The following is a 25,617-nucleotide window of genomic DNA, read 5'->3' as shown; positions in this document are numbered from 1 at the left end:
CTTGCTAATTTTAAGGGAAGTAGAAACGAATCTATTCAGTGAATCAACTGAGCCAATAAACTAATTTGAAGTTTAAATAGAAGCCAGTGAAATGCATGTAAAAAACCTGGCATAATTCCGCAGATTTTTAAAAGTTAATTTGTTAGTGCCACGTTCCGGGGGTGAGACTGTTAACACCGCGAAGTGTAATTCAACAAACTCTGAAAGTCTGCCCAAAACTATCAGTGCTTCAGAAGGGTTTCTTGACCTGGTGGTGTCAGTGGAACAAACTTTCATGCTCACCAGCCATGCAGGCCACTGGGAGGGATCATGTCTCAAAGGAAAAACAATTTTTTGGTAACAGGCACTTGAACCATTGCCTTGACAAACCAGTTTGCTGCTCTTTATTGTGCCATAATTCTTTGCTTCACAACTTAATCTCAGTTGATTCTTGCAAGGAGCACGATGTTCCTTGCACGAAAAAAAGTACACATGAAATCATGGTGACTGATGTAACTGGAAACTTTGCTTAAAGATTGTATTCTTTTTTTCCAAAAATCACTTACAATGTAGGTTTAGGTTATTTCTTTAGAATGTAAGTCAAGAAGCTACAGTGACAGAAAGGCCTACACCAGAAATCAGTTGTCCTGGGGTGGGAAAGGCCCTTTTTTGATTCATGTTGTGCCATGTGATTGTCTGGGGTTTTCTGGGGGCCTTCAGCGGGGTGTGAGCCCACAGCGTGGCCTCTGCCGGCGCATCTCCCCTGCTCCCCGCAGCGCTGCTCGGGGCAGAGCAGCAGCGAAGGAGCCAGCTGCCATCTGCCAGCCACTCCTCCTGACTTGGTGGACCTTTGTTTTGCATGTACACAAAAAAGTCCATCTCCTCTTGAACTGGCATCTTCGTGAAAGGATATTTGGAAAAATAGGTTTCAGTCAATATTTAGAATAAAACCTGTGTAGTAGAATTCAACCGAAAAGAACCTGAAGTGGCTGAGAACATGGATAACTGAGCAGTGACTTCAAAATCTCCTGAACGAAATGCTTCTGGAAGGGTGTACCGATACACCTGACGTTTCTCGGTACAATAAATCAATGGCTCTCCTCCCACAGGTATATCAGAAACCTGTGGGACTGTGCCCTCATAATACACCCTGTACACAATGGATCAGCTCTGCACAAAAAGGCTTTAGTGTCTTGAAAGGGACGCAGATGTGGATGAAATTTGAGTAGCTTTGGTGTTGAAAACCTTCCAGTGGATCACAACAGAATTATAAAAGTTTATTTGCAAAAGGCTTGCAGGATTTAACTCCGAACAAGCAAGCTTTTTTAATAAATTGTGTACAGAAATAGTGCTATAGCTTTAAAATACAAATAGAAGTTTCCTTACAAAGAGCCATGTTGAGCAGAGTTAAGAACCAGCAGTACAGAGATGTTGCAATTCCTATTTTTGAAAGCATTGATTTTAACATAACAGAATGTCCCAGGAAAAAATGTTTTGCAGACAGCTGGGTTAACGTGGGTAGTGGAGTGTAGCTCAAGGTATAAATGACGTTAAACGTGTAACAATTTCAGCTTAGTAACCTTCAGATAAGATACTTTCTTTTTTCATCTCGTAAAGCGAGGGAATCTGCCAAGTAGCCTTTTAACCCCCCAAAATGTTTCTGTTGATCCTGACCATAAATCAGATTTATTTTCTGCAATTTTAGAACACAGAACGCAGATAACATCTAAGTTTGACTGAACGTTCTGAGGCCGCAGCGGCGGTCCTGGAAGCTGAAGCCTGCGGTTGGTCCCGCGGTGGCTCGGCAGCCCGGGTTGTGCTGGGGATGCCCGCGTTGTGCCGGGGATGCTCGGGGGATGCTCGGTGGGAGCCGGGGTCCAGGTTTGCTGCAGCAGCATCTCTGAGGGCTGCGTCGGGTCGGGAGCGGGAGCTCCACTGAGTCACTGCGGGTCCGTATGGCCCAGCCTCAGGGAAACGGATGCTTTAAATACTGTGAGAATCTTTATCAGCACAGGAAATGACAGCTCATTAAAATACTAACCGTTAAGCCTGTTTAGATCACTGTCTGGAAAAAAATTAACCATTGAAGGTTCAAATAACTTGCAGGAAGAAAGGTGCTCTGTTTAGACAGTGAACGGAGTACGCAAATCAATCAGCTTTGCTAATTAACCAGTGGCATAAAAATATTTCAGTGCTTTATGAAATGTCTGTATTTCCAAGAAGTTGGTACCACGCTGGAGCAAAACTTGCAGTTTCTTCTGAGGGGAGGGATGGGTAAAATCATCGACTGTGGTGCCTCTTACTCGATGCCTCATTGCTTTTGAGCTGCCGGGTGGATTTTTTCCTGTGTTCTTACAGGGGAATGGGGAAATGTGAATCTAATACAGAGAAACTCCGCGTGGGAGGAACGGCTGTTGGGTGTGATGCTTTAACGGTGTTTTGCATAATTGTTCCAAACCCTTTGCTTTGCCCCTCTGGCCTAGCTGTCAATAGCTAATCTGATTTAAATAAATTCTTAAAAGAAGAGTTGGGGGTACTGGGAGGGAGGGCTCCAGCCCAGCACGCTCCCTCCCTCCTGCCTCACACTCCCCAGTGCCACTTAACTCCCTTTTCTGTGGCAGGAGATAATCTCTGGCCTTGGGCGGGAGATCCCCGGTGAGTGCGGGGCTTGTGCTGACAAAACCGGCGCGCGGTGGTTATTTTCCTCTCAGTTTGGTTTTCTGTTGTGTCAAAAGTTCTTTCGCTGTTGTCTTCAGTTTGAATTGTAGTGCTGGCGTTTCCTAAAAGGAGGTTTTTTCTATAGCTGGACTAGCCCAAATGGCTGAATCTGAGCAAAAAGTATAGGGCGCTGTTTGTCGCCGGCCCCCGGGAGGGTCCGGGCGAGGACGGAGTGTGCGTGCCAGGCTCTGACCAAGTCAGTCCCCCTCTTCACAGTTAAACGGTTTTTCCAAATTAGCAGCTGTGGACATTAGCGAGATCATCCATAAAATGGGGTTGTGACTCAATATTGCATCACCTTTCCAAGCAGGGCTTCCGTGTGCTCCAGCCTGGGAGCCTGGTGGCCTCTGGGCACCATCCATTCAATTCCTGCGGTTTTTGTTGCCCTTCGGATTATTATTTCCATGATAAAATGGACTTCCATGATTTTAAACCTGCGGTGCTTAATGTTTTTTCATCATCGCAGCCGAGGTGCCGATTCCAGTTGTTCGTATCAGCTGCTGAATTGGGTGTAAAATTCAGAACTGAGTGCCACTGAGGTTCCTGTTTAATTTTGATTTCCATCAGAATAAATGGAGTTGTTTAAGAACTGCTTAGAGTTAATCAGCTGCTTAATCATCATTGGCTGTTAGAGGCCTCTTACAAACGAGAAAGTTTCATTAGCAGTAAAACCCCCACTGTATTAATGTTCCTAAAATGTGGGTCTAAAATGGCAACTTCAGTGTTTCCTGAAAATACTTGCTAATTCTAACGTTTCTCTCTGGAAAGGTACGCGACTATGGACACGTGCAGAGGTTTGTATGAGATGGGAACTTTATATGCGAAATCCCGGACTGGTAGATTTTTTTGGCGAAATGTCAGCACAATGATACTGAAGTGCAGCGTTTGACAGACAACTGTACTTCAGCATTTAGCACAGTTTGTAGTTATTTGGGCGGTCACAAACTCTAAAGCACAGGTTAGGAGAGGTCAGGGACTCACGAGTAACCTGTACTCTTAAAGGTCTCGTAAGGCGAAAAATTTGCCTTTCAAAAGTGCAATGATTAAATGGTTTTAAAGAAGTATTTTTAATACCAGTAATAATGCAGTTGACAGAAGTACTGAATAACTTTCCACACTTTGTTAAGCTGGCACAAGGAAAATATCTTTTTTTTTTTTTTTTGCCCTTCTCTCCTCTTGATTTGGCGCTTTATCCATTGAGAAAACTCCTACCTGGAGGTCCAAAGATTCTGTTAAAAAGATTCTGTTCAAGAGATCAATTTCCCCAAAATCTTCCCTAATCATCACTTTCCCAAAATCATCACTTCATGATAAATGACTGGCATTTGAGGGTCAAATATTGACAGCCATTCTTTGAAAAGCGAAGGAATAAATTGTACAGTGTATTTTAATAAACACAGTTTTGCTGTAACTGGAATAGAAGTTTTGGACCCACTGGCAGAATCTGAACATTGTTGGTGTCATTTTTAAACTAATCCTGGAACAACTTTGCTGAATCTCTGTAGTCTGGTGCTTCAAATAGATATGAAGTTTTGTTTTATTTGTTGGGGAAAAAAAGCTATATAATTTTTTCATTTAAATATCAATGAAAAAATGGCTCTTAAATGGCTCTTAAGTAAAAAAAAAAAAAATAATCAGAGGCATCTTTTTAATTACAAATACCAGGTAGTACTTCTGAAAAGAGGCTTCAACAGTGTTTTGTTTAGTGAAGCAAAATTAATAATGTGTGTTTATGTTGTATTAGAATGCAAGTAATGTTTTTTACTAAAATGTTATGATTTTAACGAATTTAGGCTGTACCAAAGACTAGTGTAATATTTGGAAGTCTGTTTTCAGTTTCAATTCCTTGTGAAATGTTTCATTTTAGCAGACAATCAGAATGAATTAAAAAAAAAAAATTGGTATTTAATGTTAACTGTTTCTAAAATTTCTGAATCGAAATTTCTTCAGAGGAGTTTTTTTAATAAAAAAAAAAAAATCCAAAGCATTTTTTTTCCTGAGTCTTATGGTAAAAGTGTAGCCAGTCTCTTTGTTTGTCGAGTAAATTCTGTTGGAAGGACAGAGAACATCACCTTTATTCCTAACAGTGCATCCTTGTTGCTGATGAACTGCAAAATTCATTTATAACAGTAGCAACTAGTGAAGCGTATTTCATTGAGAATTTTGATAGACAGGTCCTCGTGAATTACTTGTGGGGTTTTTTTAATTGCAGTCCTAACGCAGCTCTTTAAGAAATACGTTTTAAGCTTTTCAGAAGGGAGAGCAGGTTGTGTGTTGGGGGGTTTTGTGTGTTTTGTTTTGGCAGATAGAGGCTACAAAGTGTGGATGAGCGAAGTTCTGTTGTGCACTGAGGTCCTTTTATTTTTTTATCCCTTCATATTCTTTGTCTGAAGGACAACAGGCTCGATTCTCAAAGGAAAATGCAAGGAATTGGGTTTAGATGATTCTACAGACGGGGTTATCTCCCGGCATCTTCCCGTGTGGGGTCGGTGTGAACAGCCTGTGGTTTGCATCTGGGCTCCTCCAGCTGCAGCAGGGCTTGAAGGGGCACCTTGAAGTCATTGCGAAGTGGCGCAGAATTATGATGCAAATCTGCTCCTTTTGCATGTGTGCCTGCCTCTGCCTGAGTGTAATCCTCCAAAACCTGCACTGAAGTCTTCCCCCTCCTCCTTTGATAAGAACAGGGTTACTGAGTTGAACGTCACTAAGTTTGGGGGGTACCGATCATTTGTTTGTAATGAAATAAAATTAAAACTGATTTTTATTTTTTTTAAAAACTTTTAGATCTAAGATGATGTCTACGCTTTGGATATTAGGTGACACATATATTAGCTGGTTGATTAAATGATTGAATTTTGTTGAAAGAGTACAAGTAACCAATACTGTCTCACTGAAATGAGACTTCAAGATTTTTAGTCCTGCTACTGTGGGTTCATGATTTTCTAGATGTTACTCTGCTTCATTTTACTCCTTATTTAAATTTTATGCACCTTTTTTCAGTCTCTCTGAATGTGCAAAACATCGCAGACTTTTAGAAACCAAGGTCCTCGCATTCAGGATCTTACAATTCTTCAAAACCGCTTTAAAAAAACCAAATGTTGTGCACTTAATTCTTAGTCATGGTGACAAAATAATAATAAAAAAAAAGCTGAATACTTTCAGCGAAAAAATTCTGAAATACAGTGTTGATTCACCAGGATCTCTTCAAGCCGTCTGAACTTGGGTTTCATGTCTTTGTTCTGTTTAGTGCTAATTGGGCACTGACTTAGTTCAGTTTTCAGAAAAAATGGAGGCATTTGAACAACCATTCTGTTAATCATTCATCTCTCATCATTTAAATATCCCTCATTTCATAATCGTGCAGAAGTTTAAAAGTAAACTGTTACCTTCCAGTAGCTTTTCCGGCCTTCCAAGCGTCATTTGAAAAAGAAAAGAAACCTCAAAACGTAACTCATTTTTAAAGCGGTGACTCGTCCCGATCAGCGAGTCATGAGGAGACTTTTTACCACGAATAAAGTCAGCTCCGTAAGGGACGGTTCTGAAAAACTGCACATCTTTTGTAAAAGTCAACGTACTCTCGTGTAAAATGTGTAATAGTCTTCAGAGTGTGTCATAGAGCTTTAGTCTCGGCTCTTTTTTTGCTTAAATTTTACCAGTCCGGGCACAGAATTTACTCACCCATTGGTATCATTGTGATGGTGAATCATGAGGGAAGCGATCTTTTTCTTGTAAATATCTTAAAAAGAAAAAATAAAATAAAATTAAATAAAAAATAGTTGCCCCTGGCTGTTGAAGGCAATAGATTCAGTGGAGGAGAGTGAGCTACTTTGTTGCTTTGGTCTGTGCATGTTCGTAAATTTTTAAGCTTAGAAAGATCTTCTTTTATAATTGGGCCCTATCCTGGAACAGGGAATATCTTGTCAAACCGGGAGCAAAATAATTTCCGAGCCCTAGGGCTCGGGTAGCAATTGCAGTCGTTCGGAGAGGAGATGATCAGTTTGTAAAACTGTCTGTGTGTATTGTGGTGTCTTAAGTGTGTTTTACTAAGTCCTCCCTGAAGCAATAGTGTGAAGAATCAAAACTGTAGCGCTGAAACTTAGGTGACTTTTTTTTTTTTAATGTAGAAGACCATATAAATTTCTTTAAAATTACAAAAAGAAATTTAAAATCTCCATTCTCTTTGAAATTCAAATGGCGTTTGTCGGCAATGGGAACTCTGCGGTGGCCGGGGCTGGCAGTGGTGGTGTACGTGTGTGGACGAAACCTTGGGAGCCCTGGGACTCCCTGTGTCCTCGCACCAGTCCAGCCCAGCACTACAGTGGTGTTGCGGGGGGTAATGCCTTCTGGATAGGAGAACAGGATTTTTAAAATTTTTTTTTTCAAGTGTCATGACAGTTATTAAAGCTCCACGGACCTCCTGCTAAATAGCACGGTGTATAGATTTAAAGAAAAATTACCCACGTTGGTTTTGGTTGAAGTCTGGCTGGGCTGGGGTATTCGCAGAGCTGCCGTGGGTCTGCCCAGCGCGGACACCTCTGTGCCGAGGAGGCGGGCGAGGGTGCGCAGCTCCAGAACCTCCCCGCGATCTTTCTAACGTTCCTGTAAGAACAAGGTGTTCAGTAACGTATTGTAGCTTTAGTGCAAGTCATCTGCCATAAACCCTGGCATGATTCAGAACAGGGTTCATAGTTCCTTCTTTGTTCCTTTGTTAATCACTGACTTGTGGGAGGCGCCTGCAGAATTTGCTAATGCATTCTTTTTGGGTAAGGATGACGCACAGATTGTCCTAATAAGGACTTAGTTTGAGAAAGGGGCCGTCTTCTTTGAGGAGATAGGGGCATGTCATAGGGCGAGCAGTTTCTTTTTTAACTGAGGGATGACACAAGCACAAGTCATTTCCTTATTAATCGGTTCAAACCAGTTCTTACAGGAACTGCTGGTGATAAATGTGGGACTTCTCAGAAGTCATTCATTTTCTTCTCAGCACCGCACCAGTGCACAGCCTCAGCTGGCTTCTCCCTCCCTGCCTTGAAGGAAGCGCTCTGGCTCACAGCAGTGCACTGTCACTGGGCTGCTCTGAAATATTTTTCTTTTTAAGCACTTTTTGAGGACCTGGGGAAATGCGTCCCTTTCAGAAGTGTCAGATAAAAAGACAAAATGCACTTTATTTCGCCGTTACCTGCTCTGTCGGGCAGCAATGCCTCTCTCAGCTGTAGCTCAGCCTGAACTTTGTTCTATTTGGGTCAAAGTGGTAAGTTGAAAAAAAAAAAAAGTTTTTTGTTTTTGTTTTTTTTTTCTCCCCTATTTTGTCTTGTTCTCTGGGATGAACTTTGCATCAGTGCCATTCCAAGTGTAGGTCCTTCTCTTCAGAAGCCATTTCAAGAATATTTGGAAGCTCAGAGGATAAAACTTCACCACAAACCTGACAGTGGCGTGCCACAGGTAAGAACCTCTCTGCCTCCCTCCCCAATTCATTTCTCCCTTCCCTAGCTGTCTTTTGACTCGTCAGCTTAACCGATGTAACTCTTGATTCTGTTTTTCAAAGATTTCCCCAGGGAATAGATAAAAATCTTATTTTAAAAGCAACCTGGGAATTAAAAATAACACTGTAATTGTATGCAACTGGACTTAAACCTCTTAGAGAATAAAGAAAATAAAGTGAGACCAACGGCATGTCTTGCCTCTGTATCAGCTGCCTATTTTGAAAGGGAAATTTAAGCAGAAAAAAGTTGCGTTTACATGTGAAGTGGTAACAGACTGTGTGCAGCATCAGCGCTTCAGATGCCAGCAGGATCTGTGGCTTAACGGCCAGTAAGAGAAACAAAATCCCTAAGCCTTTGGTGTGCGAAAGGGAAAGAAAAATGGGGTGTTTAGAGTCGGTACAAGGGGCAGAAGTGTCCTCTCATACAAAAAAGTATTTTTTTTTAAAAAAACAAAGGTGTTTTAAAAGCCATACCCTGAATTTTCAGTGGGGACAGAACAACTTGACATGAAATTTCTTGGGATACTAAGGCATTTTTAGATAAAACCCATTAATCTAACTCACATTTCGCATTGAATACTTGTAGCTCTTTTAAATGTTTCTTTGCCCATTTCTTACCACTAAAGAGAGTAAATTAGGGAGGGTCAGGCTGGAATAACGAAATATGCAGATTCCTTTTATGCACTTTGAAGTAATTTTTGTGCAGTGCATTGCTGCCCTCCTTTGACAAAAAAAAATCCAAGTTATGCGTAGCCACGGAAAACAGTGGAAGTGGGACTGCCGAAGTCATCACGGGAACTTCTAGTGACACAAGAATCGGATACTAATTGGAAGATAACACAGTGTATGCAGTTTAGGAAAAAAACATTGTTAACCAATGACCTTATTGTTTTCTTTGCAACAAACACGACAGGGAATGACAGTCAGGGGTTGCTAATTCTGAACTTTATGAATCGTTAGCCCGGACGAAACAACACTAGGAATAATAAATCACTTTGCTAGCACACTCGTAGTGATCGGGGATTCATCGGCTGCCCTGCGGCGTATTTGGCAAGCCCTCCTGCATTGTCTTTCAAGGGACTAAACTCAGCGTTACAGAGGGACCTGCAGGAATCCTGTCAGCTTGCACTTGGTTCCTGTTTTTAATTTGATAAATGACACAATAAAATAACGGGGTAGGCTTTTCCCTTTCACCCAGAAGAGGGAGAATTCTCCATTGTGCTGTCCACTAACCTTGATTTTCCTCCTTCTATTTTGTCTTTGTCTCTTCAGGGGGAAAACTGGCTATCCTGGATGTTTGAAAAATTAGTGATTGTCATGGTTTGTTATTTTATCTTATCTATAATCAACTCCATGGCCCAAAGCTATGCCAAACGACTGCAACAGAAGATGTACTCGGAAGAGAAAACCAAATGAGCCTGGAAAAAAAAAACCTCGGAATGGGTTTTAGCAGACACGAAAAATGACACATCTTTCCATATGTTTAAAAATCAGCATTATTCAAAAATATTTGGGGAAACTTTTTAACATCAATTTTCAACTATAACAAGTTTCTATTTAATTTTGAAAGTAATTTGGATATTAGAGCAGACGTTTCATTGACAAACTTATAAATGTTAAGGTAAGGTATAAATGCTTTACAAGTCTGAGTTGTATTATACAGGATGGGCAATGGGATGTTAAATGGTGTTTAACACAAACGTTGTCCATCCAAATAGCTTCCAAAACTGGTGATTTAATACTCTCCATTTCCTGATCTAACTTCAGACCGACCTAAGGGTAACTTTTTAGTTTGAAGGGTGGCTGTTTTGCTTTTCCCATAACTTTCGAGACCATTAAACTGTAGATAAACGAATACAGATTGGATACCAACTGTTGCATGTCCCTCCTGGTAAGGCTGTTCCATCTGAATTCTCCAGTGTCCCGCTGCATTGCACGTGCTCTCGGTTGGAAAAGCCACCTCTGAAACTTCATGATGTTAGCAGAGATAATTGATGTTAAAATGCTGAAGCTGACATTTTTTATTCTGTATATTTAGAATGAAGTTAAGATAAAACTTTATAAAGTCATCTTTGATCATTCCAGAATTTCTTGTGTCAGTCTGTTTAAGCTGTTTCTTTTCCCCTCCACTTTTGTCCGCTCAGTTGCTTTAGTTTCTTTATTAAGCCTTAATCCCATGAATCGCATGCTTTACTCATCCTTCCTGCACAAATGGTGCTGAAGCCCTTTGTTCTTTTTTTTTTCCTTTTTTCTTAAGAACTTCTTACTTGGCAGAAGGAAGTAGAAAGAATATCACTTGCTTGAAGTGTGGCTCACTGGTTAAACTAGGCAAGTTAAATAGCGGGTGATTCTTCTGAGATGTTTGCCACTGAGCACGGCACCGCGGGCAGTGAAGGAGAGGGGGGGAAGAGCGAAGAGTCCAGCTGAACACAGATTTGGTGTCAAACCCAGCAATGATGCAGAGAACCTTAACCTTAGGATTTTGAAGTCAGATATTTTTAAAACATTGTTATGAATCAGTGTGTGTTCCAGTTCTAATGTACATGAACATAACTAATATTAAAATGTATCTTTTCCCTCTTTAGTAAGTAGATATCCGTTCTGCTGCTACTGTACGTGTGTTACTGCTCTAATAATTTTAGGACTGTTGGTTTTTATTTTTATCCTAGTGTTAAGTAACAAGAATGAATTTGACTTTCAATTAGTGTTATGGGAAGGTGGCATGTGAGCACACAGTAGGTTAGATCTCGCTCAGGTTTGATTTATCCCTGCGGTAGGTTAGGGCAGGTCTCCAGCCAGGTGTATTTTGTTCAATCCTGCCTGAGTGTCCTCTTGTGTTGCCAACCGTCGTGACATCCCCATGGCTGTACCATCCTGTCGGATAGCTTATCAGACTGATGTTGACTGTTGGATCTCATGGCAACAACAGTCGGTAGGCTGTCTGACATTTTGGTATCTCTCATCTGACCGTTTCCTCATCCATCTCCAGCTGTTTTCATTGAACATCAATAGCATATAAATGTTTTCAGGTTTAGGTGGAAGGGAGCGCAGAAGTCGTGCAGTGCAGCACTCTACATAAGAAACATCTTTTAAAGTGTCATCTCAGTTGTGTGTGAGGTTTGTAATGTTTCTCTTGTACACTTCATATAGAGCTTTAAACAATGTTAATGAAAGAGCGGGGAGGCTTTTCATAGGGACTTCTCCTACTAGAGCTGCTGCCTAGATTAAATATCTGAAAGTCTGAGTGCTGGGAGGCAGTACAAGATAGTTAAAAGCACAAAGGCCGTCCATTTGTCCCTCTGGATTTTTAAAAGATGAACAGTATTTCTTAAGTCTTGGCCCTAGCAGTTTTTTCACTGTTTGGCCTAAATATGGTCTTTGACAATAACGCAGCAAAGAACTTGTTCTAATACAATATACATTCAAAAAATTATAGCTCTATTTGATGCTTCACTTTTTTCAGTCTACTAAAACTTTAATTTTGCACTTTGTAAGAGAGCATGTCAGCAGTTCGTAGCTGTTTGTTGCCTTCCCCTGTTCTATGGCAGTTTTTTGTCCTCAAATCCACCATTCACCTCAGAGACATTGGTATTTACTGCACATGGTTCTGGTAGTCTCTTAAAGCCTTTCGTGAGAATAAATGATACTTACACCATGTTGAGGCCCCTGTATGCTGTCAGATCGAAATGAGGAGACTGTAACAATAATTAAAAAGAAAAAAACCAATCCTCTTCCTAGAGCTTGAGCCAATAAACTGTACCTTCCTAAATGCTTTAGTGGCCTCCTCGTAATTATGCCTCCTTGCCTACTGAAAAATCACTAGAGAAATTGAAAGCTTTCTCCCACTTTTATTTCAATATATGTTTACATACATACAGCGTGAAGTAGATCTATCTGTTGTTCTGCAACTCATGTTTGTATATGTCCATTCCAATAAGCTGTGCTGTTATTTTGAAGCTTTCTAACACTATTTAAAGAAGGGACTGGTCATTCTACTTGCTTCTACCTGTTCAGCCGCTGAGAGATAATAAGACTTGGTAAGAGGTAAAAAATAATAGAAACCTAATGAGAATTCCAAATGGAGAGTTTTATGTTTGCTTAAATAAACAAGCAAATAACTGTTTCCCAGTGTTTATTTCAGCTGGATTGTTTCCATTTCTGTATACTGAGCTTGGTTGTTACACTCTGCAATTCGTTGTCCCAAGCATTCTACAATGAGTGTGAACACAGAAGATACATCTGCAATTGCATTTTGTGGCTTCAAAGAAAGACCCAGAGCCTTTAGCGTTTCACCTGAAAACATGTATTTTGCTCCCTTAATCCAAAGTTTCCTTTTGTTGTACCTATTTTCAGTTACACGTTGGAAGCAGTCAATCATCCAGTTTAAAGAGTGTTAGAGAAAAATCCAAAGTGAGCTCTGTTGCAAGAGAAACAATCTTAGCACGGATCACTGTGGTTTTAGCCGATTCTTCTTGCAGTTTAGACGCTGAATAAAGTATCTTGCTTTTTTTCTTGGAATTACTGAAAATCACACGGAAGTAACAGCCCCAGTAACAACAACTAATCTTTGGTTAAACATCAGTGATGACTTTGAGGTGATAGAGGTTTTTTTTTTTTACTCTCGTCATCTGTGGAACATGGCTAAATCTCTGCTCTTTCACGTGCCCTGTAAATAGGAAGCACGGCAGAAAGTTGGCCGTCTGGCCAGCCTAGCAATTCAGAGGAGCACATCGGAGCTGAGGTCAGGTAGGACCGCAGCTCATCCTCCTCCTCGTTCTCTGCTTGCTTACTGCCCGACCTGTGCATTCTGCCTCACCAGCAGTGTAGTTTGAAGGCCGTGTGAGCTGTAAGCACGCTGGCTGCCCCTCTCCCCCGCAGCCACAATGCACCCCAGCAGGGCAAGAACTGTGGTGATGTAAGCAAAACTAAAACGGTCACACTGGTCTATGCCAGGCTGAGCCAAGAGACCGGCACAGGCCGTGTCAGATCAAATTGTCCAGTTCTACATTTCCCTCAGCTCCATCAAAGCCACCAGGCCACCTCCTGCTGTCTCCGCTTGTCATTTCTTACCTCCATCCCGGTGTCACACTGTGGTTCTTGTTAAAGCAGCTCCCTCTGAAATCACCCAGCTGCCTGTTCATGCTGAAAGATGCTCGTCATTAATACTTGAAGATGGCTTAATGCTCTTCCAGAAAGTCCTTCCCTGCTGTGCTTTTGGGTTTCGCTCCTTAATTTGTTAGAATCAGCCTCCCTCTCACTGCAGGCAGTGCTAATTGCGAGCACAAATACTGTGGCTGTTTCCCTGATTATCAAGGACAAATATAAATATTAGTGAACAAAATTGATTGCATGTGTAAAAATAAGTGGTGATTGGGTGTGTTCCTTGGAGGTAAAAGTAATGCAGTTTTCTTTGAAGCACATGGTTAAAAAAAATACTTTGTAATCAGCAGGTAAAAGATTGATGTAATTATATATAGGGTAATTGAAAATGCTCTTCTGAGATTTAAAATTCTAGGAGTATTTTTTCTGTAAATTTGTATTTTTTATTTTTTGGAGGGAAATAAGAAAAAACAGTAAGTACTTTGCTCAGCATTCTCCAGATTGCAGCACTAAGTGGAGTGTGAAAGTGGGAGAGCAATAGCCCAGGAGAGCTTCCTGCTGGGCTGGCGCCCCGGCTGAGAGCAGCCTGGCCCAGGTGAGGGTTTAATTGCCGGAGCCATGGTGGATTGCTGGAACCTCTTCAGGAAACGGGGAGTGAGGCAATCGCAGTCCCTGTGAAACACCCTGCTGATGCATTCAGAACTAGATTAAGGGTAAATATTTGCATATGCTCTTACAAACTCATTTTTAAAAGGATTATACTGAAAAACTCTTTGAGCCTGCTGTGACTTTCCTAATTCAAGTGTCTAATTGAGGGCACGAAATGCTAGCGTTTATTTCTTTATCCCTTTCACTTGCTTATTGATGCCTCCACTCAGCTTTCATAAAAGGCAGCAAAACACCCTTTTGGTACCTGTGTCAGTTAAAAAGAGTGAAAGGAGCTGAAATGCAGAAACTGTCATCAAATGTCCAAAAGACACCTGTCTGTATCACCTCCCAGGTAAAAGCAAATGGGAAGAGCCCGGCAATCTGTGACGGGCTTCTTGGCATGTTTCAGGAATTCAGCAAAATGGTATTTTGGTCAAAAATCCTGATTATTACTCTGCTGAATTTAAAGTGAAGAAGTTGTTGAGCTGTGAAGTCATCCAGCCTGTTCACCGCTACTGATGATCAGTTGTGGTAAAACAAGTGTGCAAATGTGAACCTGTTACATGGGCCAAGCTTTGTTTTACTTTGTCTTTAACACTGCCCTTTATTGTGCTAGAGGGTTTCTTTCTGTTGTTATTATTCACTCATGGAATGATTCAAAGAGCCTTGACTGCATTAGCATTAAATCAAAGGTCATCTCTCTTTAAACCTCATTTGACTGTTCAGATATGGATAAGTTTGCTGCATCTTCCGTGTTTCAAGGGAGTTACTCCCATCTTAATTGTTCTTCTGGTTTCCCAAGAAGCTTAAATGAGTTGCCCAGGCAGCTGGTAATAAGGAAACTAGCTGCTATTTCCTGATGAAAGGCAAGAGATAGGACTTGTCAGCTCAGTGTATTGTTCCCTGCTCTGATAACGACCCTGCAAGCCGCACCCTTCTCCCCTGGCCTCCGAAACTGCTTCCCTGTCCTTGTGAAAAAGGGCAAGTTGGTGTCTTCTCTGGTGACTGCTGCACTGTGCCTGCTTCAGGGGTCCTGTGAGGGAATGGCTGTGTGTTTAGTACATGTGATTTAAGGCATAATCCACCAGGTGGGGGTGGCTGTTGTGTTTTTTTAATGCCAATGTGACAGAGCCAGTCGCACGGGTCTGGTTCTGCCTCCTCATGAGAGGTGGTTGGAACTTTTTCTTGTGGCCTTGGTAGTGTGTCATGTAGCTGCTTTTTGCTATATGGAATCGTGCACTTATCTCAAAGATATCTCAGATCTAGGCAAATTCTGTGAACTACACTGAAGTGTCTCAGCCTGGTTTTACACAAGATTGTGACCACAGTAGTGACTGATGGCATCAGTCTGTAGGGAGTCACTGTTTACCTTACTTGGGCACCAGCTGATCTGCATGACATTTCTAGGTTCTAAAGCCTTTTCACTCTAAGGTGGCATCAGTGTGGTGGAAGAACTCATCGGTTTGGCAGAAGATGTCAGCTGGAGCTCTAAGCTACTTGAGCACAGGCACCACCAGTGCCCGGTGTGCCTGGGGAGGTTAAACTCTGCCTCCAACCATTTGACAAAATTTATGAAATTGAGAGATAAGATGCGTTTCCCAAATCTTATTCTGTCTGCATGCAGTGACCTTGTGGTACCTCTATTTTCCTTCCATGTTGTCAGGAAACAAACTGGCAGTTCTCTCACAGAAGCTGCTGCTGACTAAACCATGTAAATGCTTTGTTTGAGGCTTGCACTTACCTGTAGAAACTGTGTGAGTTTCAAGGGACTGTGTGTGTCCTTCCCGAGACTGCATGTTTCTTAGGCTCCTCCTGTCTGTTGAAAAGACTTGGAAAACCAGGTTTGTGTGTTCAGCACTTCTCTTCTGTCTCTGAGAGAAACTGGACCTGCATAAAGAGAAAATACACGTTTAGATTTACAAGATCATACAAATCTAGCCATGGTCACAAAATCTCTCTGGTCTGTTTAGAAACCATGCTTCTGTCAGTGCCTCTTGTGCTGCAGCTGTTTTCTTGAGAGCTGTAATATTTAGGATCTTTTCGGAATAACAGATTTCTTTTCTCTGATTCCTTGATTTTTATGTCTAACCTCAGTCCAACTGACCTCTCGTGACATAGTCACACGCATGCATGTGTGTTGCGCAAGACTGTAGGTGGGAGCAGCAGGAAGAGAGAAACTTGTAAGATGGCTGAAGCTGGTATTTAGTGAAGCTCAAAGTAATGGAAGTCAAAAAAAATTTCAAAGCAGTATTTTTACTAGAGCTGTGCTGATGCAATGAGTGATTTTATTTCTGTTGCCTCTCTTAATTTCTATATAAACCTGTCTTGAACACTTCTGCATACGCACAACCACCATGTGGCGAATCGCACGGCAGCGTTTGAGCATGAGCGGAAATTGTTCCGGCTGCCCAGGAGGAGCCTGGTGGGGTTAAGTGAAGTGTAGAAATCTGCTGTGCTGTCCTTTGGCAAAACATTTCAGCTGTGACTGAGAGAGGCTCATTCCAATTAAGTGAATGAAGAAAGTGTTTAAGCGTTGTTTGGCAGACCTGATCCTGAGAGCCCTGGCTTAAAAGTGTCACTGATGTCTCTTCTCCTCTCAGACCTTTTTGTAGCCCTGTCTGGCCTTGGTGTGATTTTTGGACAAGTTCAGGCCTGTTGACTAGTTTTGGTCAGCTTGAACAGGACCCCATGTGTACTAGAGCAAGTTCAGGGTTTTTTTATAATGTCATTGAAGAACAACCTCCCCTTTCACAGCACGCATTAGGTTTGTATCTATTTTTTCTATAAGAATACTTCACTGTGAAAATACCAGCTTTGTGGAGAAGCCTGACAAAATCTCTATATAGGAAAATATGTGAAAACCCGAGTTAACATCTGGCAGGGAGGGAACAGAAGCTTTCTTCTTGGGAGATGAGTATTTAATTGGATTTATGTTCATCGTGTGCCAAATTTATGTTTTTAACTGTTTTATCAGTTGCATTATGTTTCTTCACCAAAATTTGGTCTGGGAAGGAGAAATTGCTAGTTCACAGCATTGAATAACTACATAAATACAGTTGCTGACTTGATGACTCAGAATCAGGTAGTAATACAGGCTGAAGTTGCCCAAAGTGGAGCGGGGAGGAAATTTCCCAGTGTTTTCTTTGCAAGTGGCAGAAATGTATGACAGCCAGCAGCAAGCAGGCTTACATGGAAATCTGTATTCTTGAACTCAACGTTGTTCTGAGCCATCTGGAGAGCAGTAGCTCTGAACTATTGCCCAGCTCTCACCATACTTATTGAGGATATTGTAATGAACAGCTACAGCCGCCCTTGCCAACCAAGTACAGAGTCAGTATTTTATTACACCTTCAGCGTGTGGGATAAGGCTGCTTTCCATTTGGCTCCTTCGGCGGTGTTCTGCTTACATGCTCCTGTAAATGATCTATTACATATTGGAGACTGCTGGGCAAAAGTTCAAATTAAATCATGCCATCTGACCACAATTACACCATTCTCAGGCAACTGAAGTGTATTTTTGTGAGCCTTTAAATAAACATTACATTGTACATGTAACCAAATATGTACAATAATCATTTTCACAGAACGCACCCATTTAAATGCAAATATACCATACGAGATGGTGTTTATTTCTCATCACATATAAGTAGTGAAACAAAAGCTGACAGCTTACGGAAGTTCAAGCAGTGTTTATTCTGTCTTTTTTTTTTTTTATTGTTAGCCGGCTTATTTTAGTTAGTTTCTCTACTTACTGCTCTTACTTTTAAAATAGAAATCTTGGCCTAGAGAGCGTCCTCATTTTACTAATTTTTCTGTCTTATGGTGTAACATTCCATATTTTAAAACTGTTGCTTGTAAGACTAGCAGACAAGAAGGTTTCTGTGATCTGATTCACACAGGTAAGTACAGAGGCCTGTGCCTTTGCTTTATACCACTAGACTCTCCTAGAAGTCACTGTTTAAAATCGCTCAGGTGTGTATGAACCATGGGCTTAAGGTTTGATCTTTATCATGGAACATATTTATACCTCTAAAAATTGCCTTTAAATTTCCTGTTTCCTAATGAGCAGAAGCAGCCTCTCTAATCTCTCGTCTCGGGCTATCTTCGCCTTTGCCAGTGGGCTCCCTGTGGCTGGCAATAACATTTGTCCGAAACGCCACCCTCTGTGCAGCTGTTTGTGCTTCTGGGAAAGGGTTAAGCAGGTTCTGCTGAATCACTGAGGTAGGTGACTCATTACCCCACCCGGATGGAGGGGAAGTGGCTGTCTAGAGGGAGAGGATTCATACAATGTGAAATCAGAAGGGACCATTGTGAACTTCGAGTTTGACTGAAAGAGCCGGAAAGGCTCTACAGTTAAAATTCAGGATTATCAGCTCTACATCCAGGGGAGTTAAAAGCTGTTTAAGTGTCCAGGCTGTGCTTCTGGAGCGTGGGTAGAGGTGGGATAGGAAGCCAGAGGCAAGAGGCTTGAGGAAGAAGCCTACACTGGAATTTGCTGCCTTGGTAAGGCTGTGTCTGGGCTGCCCTTGAAGCCAGTGGAGGAAAGGCAGCAGCTCAATTCCTTTTGGAAGTTTTCTGTACTATATCAGATCCGTGAATCACATTTCTGGTGACTCGTGTGCGGTTTTTAAAGTGGTGTCCAGCAAAACACAGACTTCTTTAATGTACACTTTGACATCTGAGAATATTTCCTTTTGGATGTTTGGTCCCTCATTTCATAATATTTATCTACACTAAATTTATTAACAAATGCAGAAGGAAATGAATTACTCATTCAATATCCTTTTGTACCTTAATATTTCCCAGTAGTATATCAGCTGGTAATTTTATTGATAAAATCCTAGTTGTGGAAACTACAGATTTTTGCCCTTAATCTTAAGCTGTTTCAGTTTGGTAAATCTGTGCAGGTAATCCTCTTAAAAAACCCTTACATATTTACACTAAGATTCTGTCCTTTCTGTACTGGTAGTCAGTACAGAAGTCAGTACTTGACCTTAAAAGCACCACCGTACACCTAACTCCAAATAAATTGTATCTATACCTACATTAGTGCCCTGTCACTTGCCAAACGGCTACGATGTTTCAAGTATTTGTAAGAAGTTAATTTTTCTTCCTGGGTTTTTTTGTGGCCAAATAAAGGTAATCCTATTCATTAAGTATATCTGCTATAGTTAGAGTCCTTGAATCAACTTCCAAGTGAGCTGCACCTGTCCACTACAAAACACAATAGTGAGATTTGATGCATTGTTCTGTGGTTTATGGACATCCTGTGGGTAGTTCGGTAACACTACTTAGGTCAAGGCCACGGATCTGTTGTCCCTGCCTCAGCCAGCAATTGGCTGGTGCTGACCTTTGATCTACCTCATTCATTTTAATTTCTAATGAAATAAAGGCCCTCTGCCAGGCTCAGGCTATTTACATAATTAATTTTCTCAATAAAATAGAAAATGGCTACTCTGCCTTCTAATGTAATTGTTGATGACGAAAATGTGATAATAGCTATTCACTTCCTGTCACTTTGACCCTCTCCTCTCCACATCCTGGGGAAAAAATAGAGGAATCCAGCCATAGATCAAAAAACGAAGGCTTAGTTTGGGAAAGGGTGTGAGAATTTCAGAACTGAGGTCAGCCATGAAAAACACTAACAGGAAGAAGGCTAGAGGTGCCTAAAACAATTCCTGTCAATCTCTCCTCCAGAGCAATGAAAGGGATTATAACAGTTAATACAACAGTTACACGTTTGTTTTCACCTCGACTTATTTGTGTAGTTTTGAGGAATCTGCTGTCAACATTTGGCTGATGGGTGTGATCCTCTATTGCTGCTTTGAAAAACTTTGTTGTCCCACGGCAGTAGGAGTATTTTCCCTGAATCCTAACTGTGAACAAGTTCTTACGGAAGTATTCTTGTTTAAGCATAATGAACCTGTTGGCCTAGCTCTTTGACCTGCTGAATCTTTCCTCTATGTTTTCATTTGTTATCACTAGAGATTAAATATGGAATTTTTTATTTTTGCTTTGGGGTTATGCTTGTTAACTGTGTGCCACGTCTCCTGATGTGGCCCAAATTCTGCCATCAAATGTAAACAAACCAACCCCCCTAAAGTCCTGCTTCATTAACTAAAAGTGACATAAGCCATAAATAATAAATCAACTTATAAAGAATGGCTAAATGGATCTATGTCATTCATGGGTGCAATAAGCACCTGCTGTATTTGCTTCATGCTCAGAATTATAAATACATAGAGATAACATAAGGTTATTTCTGCAATAAAGTTACTTATTGATGTAGCAGTACAATAACCCATTGCTCTCTTCCTTGTTTCTGAGAGGAAACTTTTTAAAAAATCTCTTTTACCTGTGCTGTGGAACAACAAGGAAGAATATGCATCCCTGGGACCTGGTCATTTTTTCAGACAAGGAGTTACCTATTCTTATTTCTGATACTGGAAGAAGTTCTCAGTCTGATATCTGCTGAAAACACTAGGGAAAATTATTTGTATGTTGCTAAACATCCTGTGCCTTTTGAAGGAGGGTGGAGGGAGAACCTCACCATACTGTCTCCTTTCCTGACCCTTTGTTCCTTGCAAACTTGAATTGCCTGTGCTGTTTATCTTAACTTCTTGTGCAATCTTTCCTCCAGTTTCTTCTCTGAAAATACCCAAGTTAAAGACAATGGTTGAAACTGACAAAAACACACTAGAAAAGCCCTTTTGATCAGGACAGTCCCCCAGCTCTGAGCTGCCAGGAAGTGATTTAGTGAAAAAAAAATAAAATTAAATGTCACAAATAATATTCTATAACAAAAGTTAGATGTAGTTTTGAACTTCCAAACAACTCCAGTTTTGCTGAGCAGTATAGGACTTGAAGCATGGCTGGATAATTGAACTATGATTATTGTGTCTTCTGCTTTTGACAGTGAGTTCCTAAAACAGGAATTAGAGCAGCTGAGTGAAAACGGAAAGCAAACCAGACTGAGTTGTTGGATTAGGTACTGTGGCCTGCAAGAAGAATATTGTTTTGTCATAAATGTCAAGTGGTTTTTTAATGTGAAAAGTTATTTGGTATATTTATCCTATCTGCTTTTTCTTCTTTGCCTTCCCTCTTGTGTTTCCCCACCTACCCTACGAATGATTCTCATTCCCCTGTATATTTAATGATTTAGCTATTGAATTGAAGCACCAATATAGCACTTAATTTACACAAGTAATTTTTCTGCGTGAACTAGGCCTACGCTCAACTCTATGTGCTGAAGGTTGCCCTACTAGTAACAGGCGGTTGAAACTTTTTTTTTTGGAAGGCATTTAACATTGCTTGTCTATCAGAATCCATTGCGGCTTGCATGGACACAACCATGCTGGTGAACAGCTATTGCTATGAGTGTATTTGATCAATTGTGAACTTAGCCCCAGCACTTACTTATTTTCTTCAGATTGTTACTTGAATCTTGTCAAGAAGTCTGTGTGCCATTCCAGGTGTCCTGTGCCAGAGCTGCTTTGAGAACAGGTGCTCCGGGGAGGGGATTTTAGTGCTTCTGTACCTGGCCTGAACAAAAGCGAAGAGGTAAATGAAACCAGGAAAGGAAATCAATATAAAAGTAATACAGAGTGTCTGCTGTGCTCTAACTGAAGCCTACCAGTATTACAAGGTCACTTCTGCATTTACTGCTGTTGTTAACTCATTAAAGATTTAAAATGTAAATCAGAATTTCTAACACGGCAAGATTTCTATGTCAGCATCGTTAGCCATATTGCAAACCTCTTTAACATACTTAGCATCATACTATGTGTGTGCTAATCTTTTAGTTAAAAGCTCAGAACCCTGCCATGAAACAGCATTAAAACCTAAAGGGAAACTATGAGATTTGCCCACTTGTCAAGGAAAAAGTCCAAAAAGTCCTTGAGGCTGATTTTTTTTAAACTTTTATGCCTATGTAATAGTGAATGGGATTATTTCCATGGGAGAACAGTGTGACATAGGGGGAGGAATGACAAGAGTTCCAAAAGCTCTCCCTACCATTAAGTGAAAAGCTACCAGAGGCAGAAGAAAGCTTAGTGTTACAACATAATCCTTAATCCTACTGTACTCTTTTATTTTATAAGCATCCAGTCTGTGCCCCCACAAGCTGTTGCGATCTCCTCCTCCTGCCCGGCTGGTGCAGCCCAGTGTTTGCAGGCTGCAGCTTCACAGGGGCACCACCTTGTGGTCGTGGTAAAATTTGTGCAAAAAAGAACCCACTTCTTAAATTGACCTTTGAAATTATACTATCTGTTATATTTCTTATATTATATTATATTACAGGCTCTTACAGCTGAAATCTACCAGCAATTGTCCTCCCAAATATGCTTAAATAAATAACAAATTAATTAAAAAAACTACCTGCTTCTAACTGACGGGAAGAAGAGCGAGAGTTGTAGTTTTGCTTAAACTTAAGGTTCACCTACAACAGCCAAGACCTCTCATGTGCTATAGGGATTTTTTTTTTTTTCAAGTGGTAGGTAACACCACTTGAAAACATGTCATGGTGAAATGGCCAGAAAACCATGTAATTCATTATAATCTTTAATATAGCTTGAGGATGACAGGAAAATGAAGAACCCTTCATAACTTTTTTTAAAAGTTGGTTCAAAACTTCTGCTATTTTGTCAAGGTTAAGGTCCTTAAAACAGAATTTAAGTCTTACTTTGCTTTAAAGGAACAAGTGGCACGCTGTTGTATCTTGAATGATACCTACATGGAATTTCGATTAATAATTCTGATACTGTGCATTTTTTTCAATATTGAAATATTCTTAGGGCAAAGTGTTATCATGAAAAATTGCAATTGGAGGATTAGGAATGCCTTACTACTGTAGTCAAGCACACATTTAATTTTTATCACATATTAGTTCATGATAGTTTAGATGCTGAGAGTTTTGCCTGGAGAAAAATCCTTCTATATAGACATTCTTTATGAAAAATATCCAAGTGCCAAAAATGATGTTAAAAGACTTAGCTACAGTACATAGTAAATGTATTGAAGAATAGCTATTTATTAGGTATATTAAATATGAGTAATACCTGCCCATATAAATATATTCAGTTTTGACACATGCACACACTGCATACAAGACTGAAAAATAGCTACAGTCCAGTAATTTATATACTTCAGGAAGCTGGTGGAAAGTTTTCCAGTGCTGGGTTCTTTCGGGAAAGCTCTATTTCAGACCATTTCAAAAAAATCAAAGGATGGTGTAACTGGAGATAACTTGTTCCAGAGCTGTGAAGCTGTCCAGGAAATCTTCCTCTTCGATTCCAAACTTAGTGTACTGGTGAATATAGGCTCTGTGTGTTGAAGTCACAGTAGGAAAATGGATAAGACATTAGAAATCAGTGAAGAATACGACACATGAAATCAGACTGTATAATTATTGTAAAAACTTCAAAAGACGATTGGTTTCTGGCCAATAACTATGCTGATTAATTTCTACTGTACTCTCTTGAACTCATTTTGTAATTAATACGTATTGATAAGTCACTACTTGTTTCTAATAGCTTTTATAACTGTGTGTTGCTTAAGGAAGCAAAATTGCAGCTAACAAAATTGGGCTAACTGGGAGTGATTATTAAACGCGAAAAGTAATTTATAGATTTGAGATGCAAAACCTAAACCCGTGTGTGCAGGATAGCTTGCTTCTCATCAGCAGTGTTTCTGTAACAGGCGGTAAAACAGGAGCACAGCTAATGGCACCAGTTTTCCTCTTTTCGCTTTTAATTGCAGAATTCCTGGGCTAGAAACTCATATTTAGCAGACATCTGCTGTGACATGCAGTAACCTTGGCTTCATGATGATCAAAGTACCAAGGTAATTCTTTTCTAGATTTCTTGGTTCTAATGAAAAATCAAACTAATAGCACGGGAGCCTCAGTAAACACACAAATCCCCTAAATGCTTTTGAACTGAGCAAGAAACTTGTTGCCTGGACTGTGAAGCATGTCTGTACATAATTTAGAAACTATATGATCAGTAAAAGAGTTTCTGTGTGTTATTTTTGGAATGGCCACGTTGAAGTGCACTAGAGTTGTGGAGTTTTAGTACTGAGAAAATAGTCAAACTGACAGCACTAGAATATATGGTCTCACTTATCCACAGAACATAAGCACTGTTCAGCGTTCCTCGCCCTGCCATCACGTTTCAAGCATAAAAATGTTTCCACTAAAGTGTGGGAACAGTCTTCATGGTTATTCACCGTTACACTTCTGAAAAAGCAAGCTGTATTTATAATGATTTTGCTACCACTGAAGATATTGGCAGTTATTAATGAAGTATCAGCATAATTATTTTCACTTACTTAGAAGCAAACATATTCCAAGCTTTTCCTACAACACTGTTGAGAGGTTTCAGCAGGTTTTTGCTATTGCTGACCAAAGAAGCAGACTTTTCATACTTGTTAAATGCTCGTGGTGTTTTCCATGCATTAAAAGCATCCCGAGGGTTTAGCCATGATGTATATAATGAGGGATCTCGGAAACTTCCTGTGGCAGAAATAAGACAGCATTTTGACAAATGTAAAGCTACAAACTCCTTTATCTTGATCTCAGTAGTCCTGTGTGACCTGATCAATGCTTGGCAGATCAGTTCAGGCCTTGAAAAAAGTCTGCAGAGTGGTCAGCCCGTTTAAAATACAACTGTTTTAAACAGATTCATTAGATTATCTAGAAGCATACTTTTGTATCAGTACTTCATCTGCAAGATACGCTCATCACACCAGAAGCGGCTAAATATATTCTCAGACAATATAGCCAAGAATCCTATCTTATCTACAGACGTCAGTCTCTTCCTCCTTCCCTGAAGTGCTTCAGGAAACACTGAAGTCTTGGTTGTAAATATAACAGCCCTAAACAATTAGACAACGTGGCCTCAGACATTAAAATGTTTCTAAAGGGAATATTGACTCTAGTAGTCAAATATGTGGTCTTGTATTTTTTTTCACTTTCATCAGATATGGTTGCAAAGAAAACAGTAAAATGTGAAACAAGAATCACCGAGGTACTGTGTTTTCCCTTCTTACCTAAGTCTACGCTGTGCATATCTTTTCCTCGCAGGATAACCAGGTTGGCAATGGAAGTATTGAAATGCAGTGGCTTGTTTGTGGAATGACTGGAGGGGATAGAGGAGCCTAGATGTGGTGGTCTTACTTGCCAATCAATACCTATGAGATTTTGGCAAAAAAAGATACAAAAGGAAGTTAGTGTTTCCTGAAATAGGGATTCAGACTAGCTGAAGAGTCAGATGGTAACCCCAAGCTGAGATCGTATTAGGGTTTGTTAGCTTCTGCACCTTAGTTAAGCAGCAAATGCACAAATCTTAGAGAAAAGCAGTGCTAATCCAGCAGTATTTGCCTGGTAGTCACTAGTCTTACCAGAGAAAAGGGATACTTGTTTCTATACTTAGCAATCTGCCAGCCCATTCTTTGCATAACTGGAAGCTATACCGAATTCCCCATGTAAATGATATGGGAGAGCTAAGCGTGATTTTAATTAGTAGAAGGTGTAGAAAGAAACAGCATAGCAGGACTAACTATCCAAGGAATGTTGCAAATGAATCATGTAAATTAAGTGCACAGCCAAAAACTGTTGTTTTGTGTATTTTCAATAGTTATAATTAACCGAGATGTCTGGGAGCAAAAACAGGAGCAAGCCAGGAGCTGCTGTG

General features: G+C 40.5%; 2 protein-coding genes across 3 annotated transcripts in view; one reads left to right on the top strand and one right to left on the bottom strand.

Annotated features, from left to right (window-relative positions):
• The window catches only part of VMP1 (vacuole membrane protein 1), a 59,190-nt gene extending 48,930 nt beyond the window's left edge, over positions 1-10,260 (top strand). The window contains exons 10-11 of the mRNA XM_009882685.1: positions 8,037-8,139; positions 9,452-10,260. Coding sequence (XP_009880987.1) covers positions 8,037-8,139; positions 9,452-9,595 — 247 coding nt within the window. The 3' untranslated portion in view covers positions 9,596-10,260. The remainder of the gene's footprint in view (positions 1-8,036; positions 8,140-9,451) is intronic.
• A 12,602-nt stretch (positions 10,261-22,862) lies between these two features.
• The window catches only part of TUBD1 (tubulin, delta 1), a 6,302-nt gene continuing 3,547 nt past the window's right edge, over positions 22,863-25,617 (bottom strand). The window contains exons 6-8 of one of the 2 annotated variants that reach the window (XM_009882684.1): positions 24,974-25,114; positions 24,254-24,437; positions 22,863-23,247 (exon numbers count right to left, since the gene is read on the bottom strand). In XM_009882684.1, the coding sequence (XP_009880986.1) occupies positions 23,145-23,247; positions 24,254-24,437; positions 24,974-25,114 (428 nt within the window). In that variant the 3' untranslated portion in view covers positions 22,863-23,144. The remainder of the gene's footprint in view (positions 23,248-24,253; positions 24,438-24,973; positions 25,115-25,617) is intronic. The other variant, XM_009882683.1, reaches the window with a different exon arrangement.

Source organism: Charadrius vociferus, unplaced genomic scaffold (assembly GCF_000708025.1).
Source record: "Charadrius vociferus isolate BGI_N301 unplaced genomic scaffold, ASM70802v2 scaffold793, whole genome shotgun sequence".
In the NCBI taxonomy this organism is placed as follows: Eukaryota; Metazoa; Chordata; class Aves; order Charadriiformes; family Charadriidae; genus Charadrius; species Charadrius vociferus.
The sequence above is the reverse complement of the archived record's forward strand: the minus strand, read 5'-3'. Positions and strand labels throughout refer to the sequence as shown.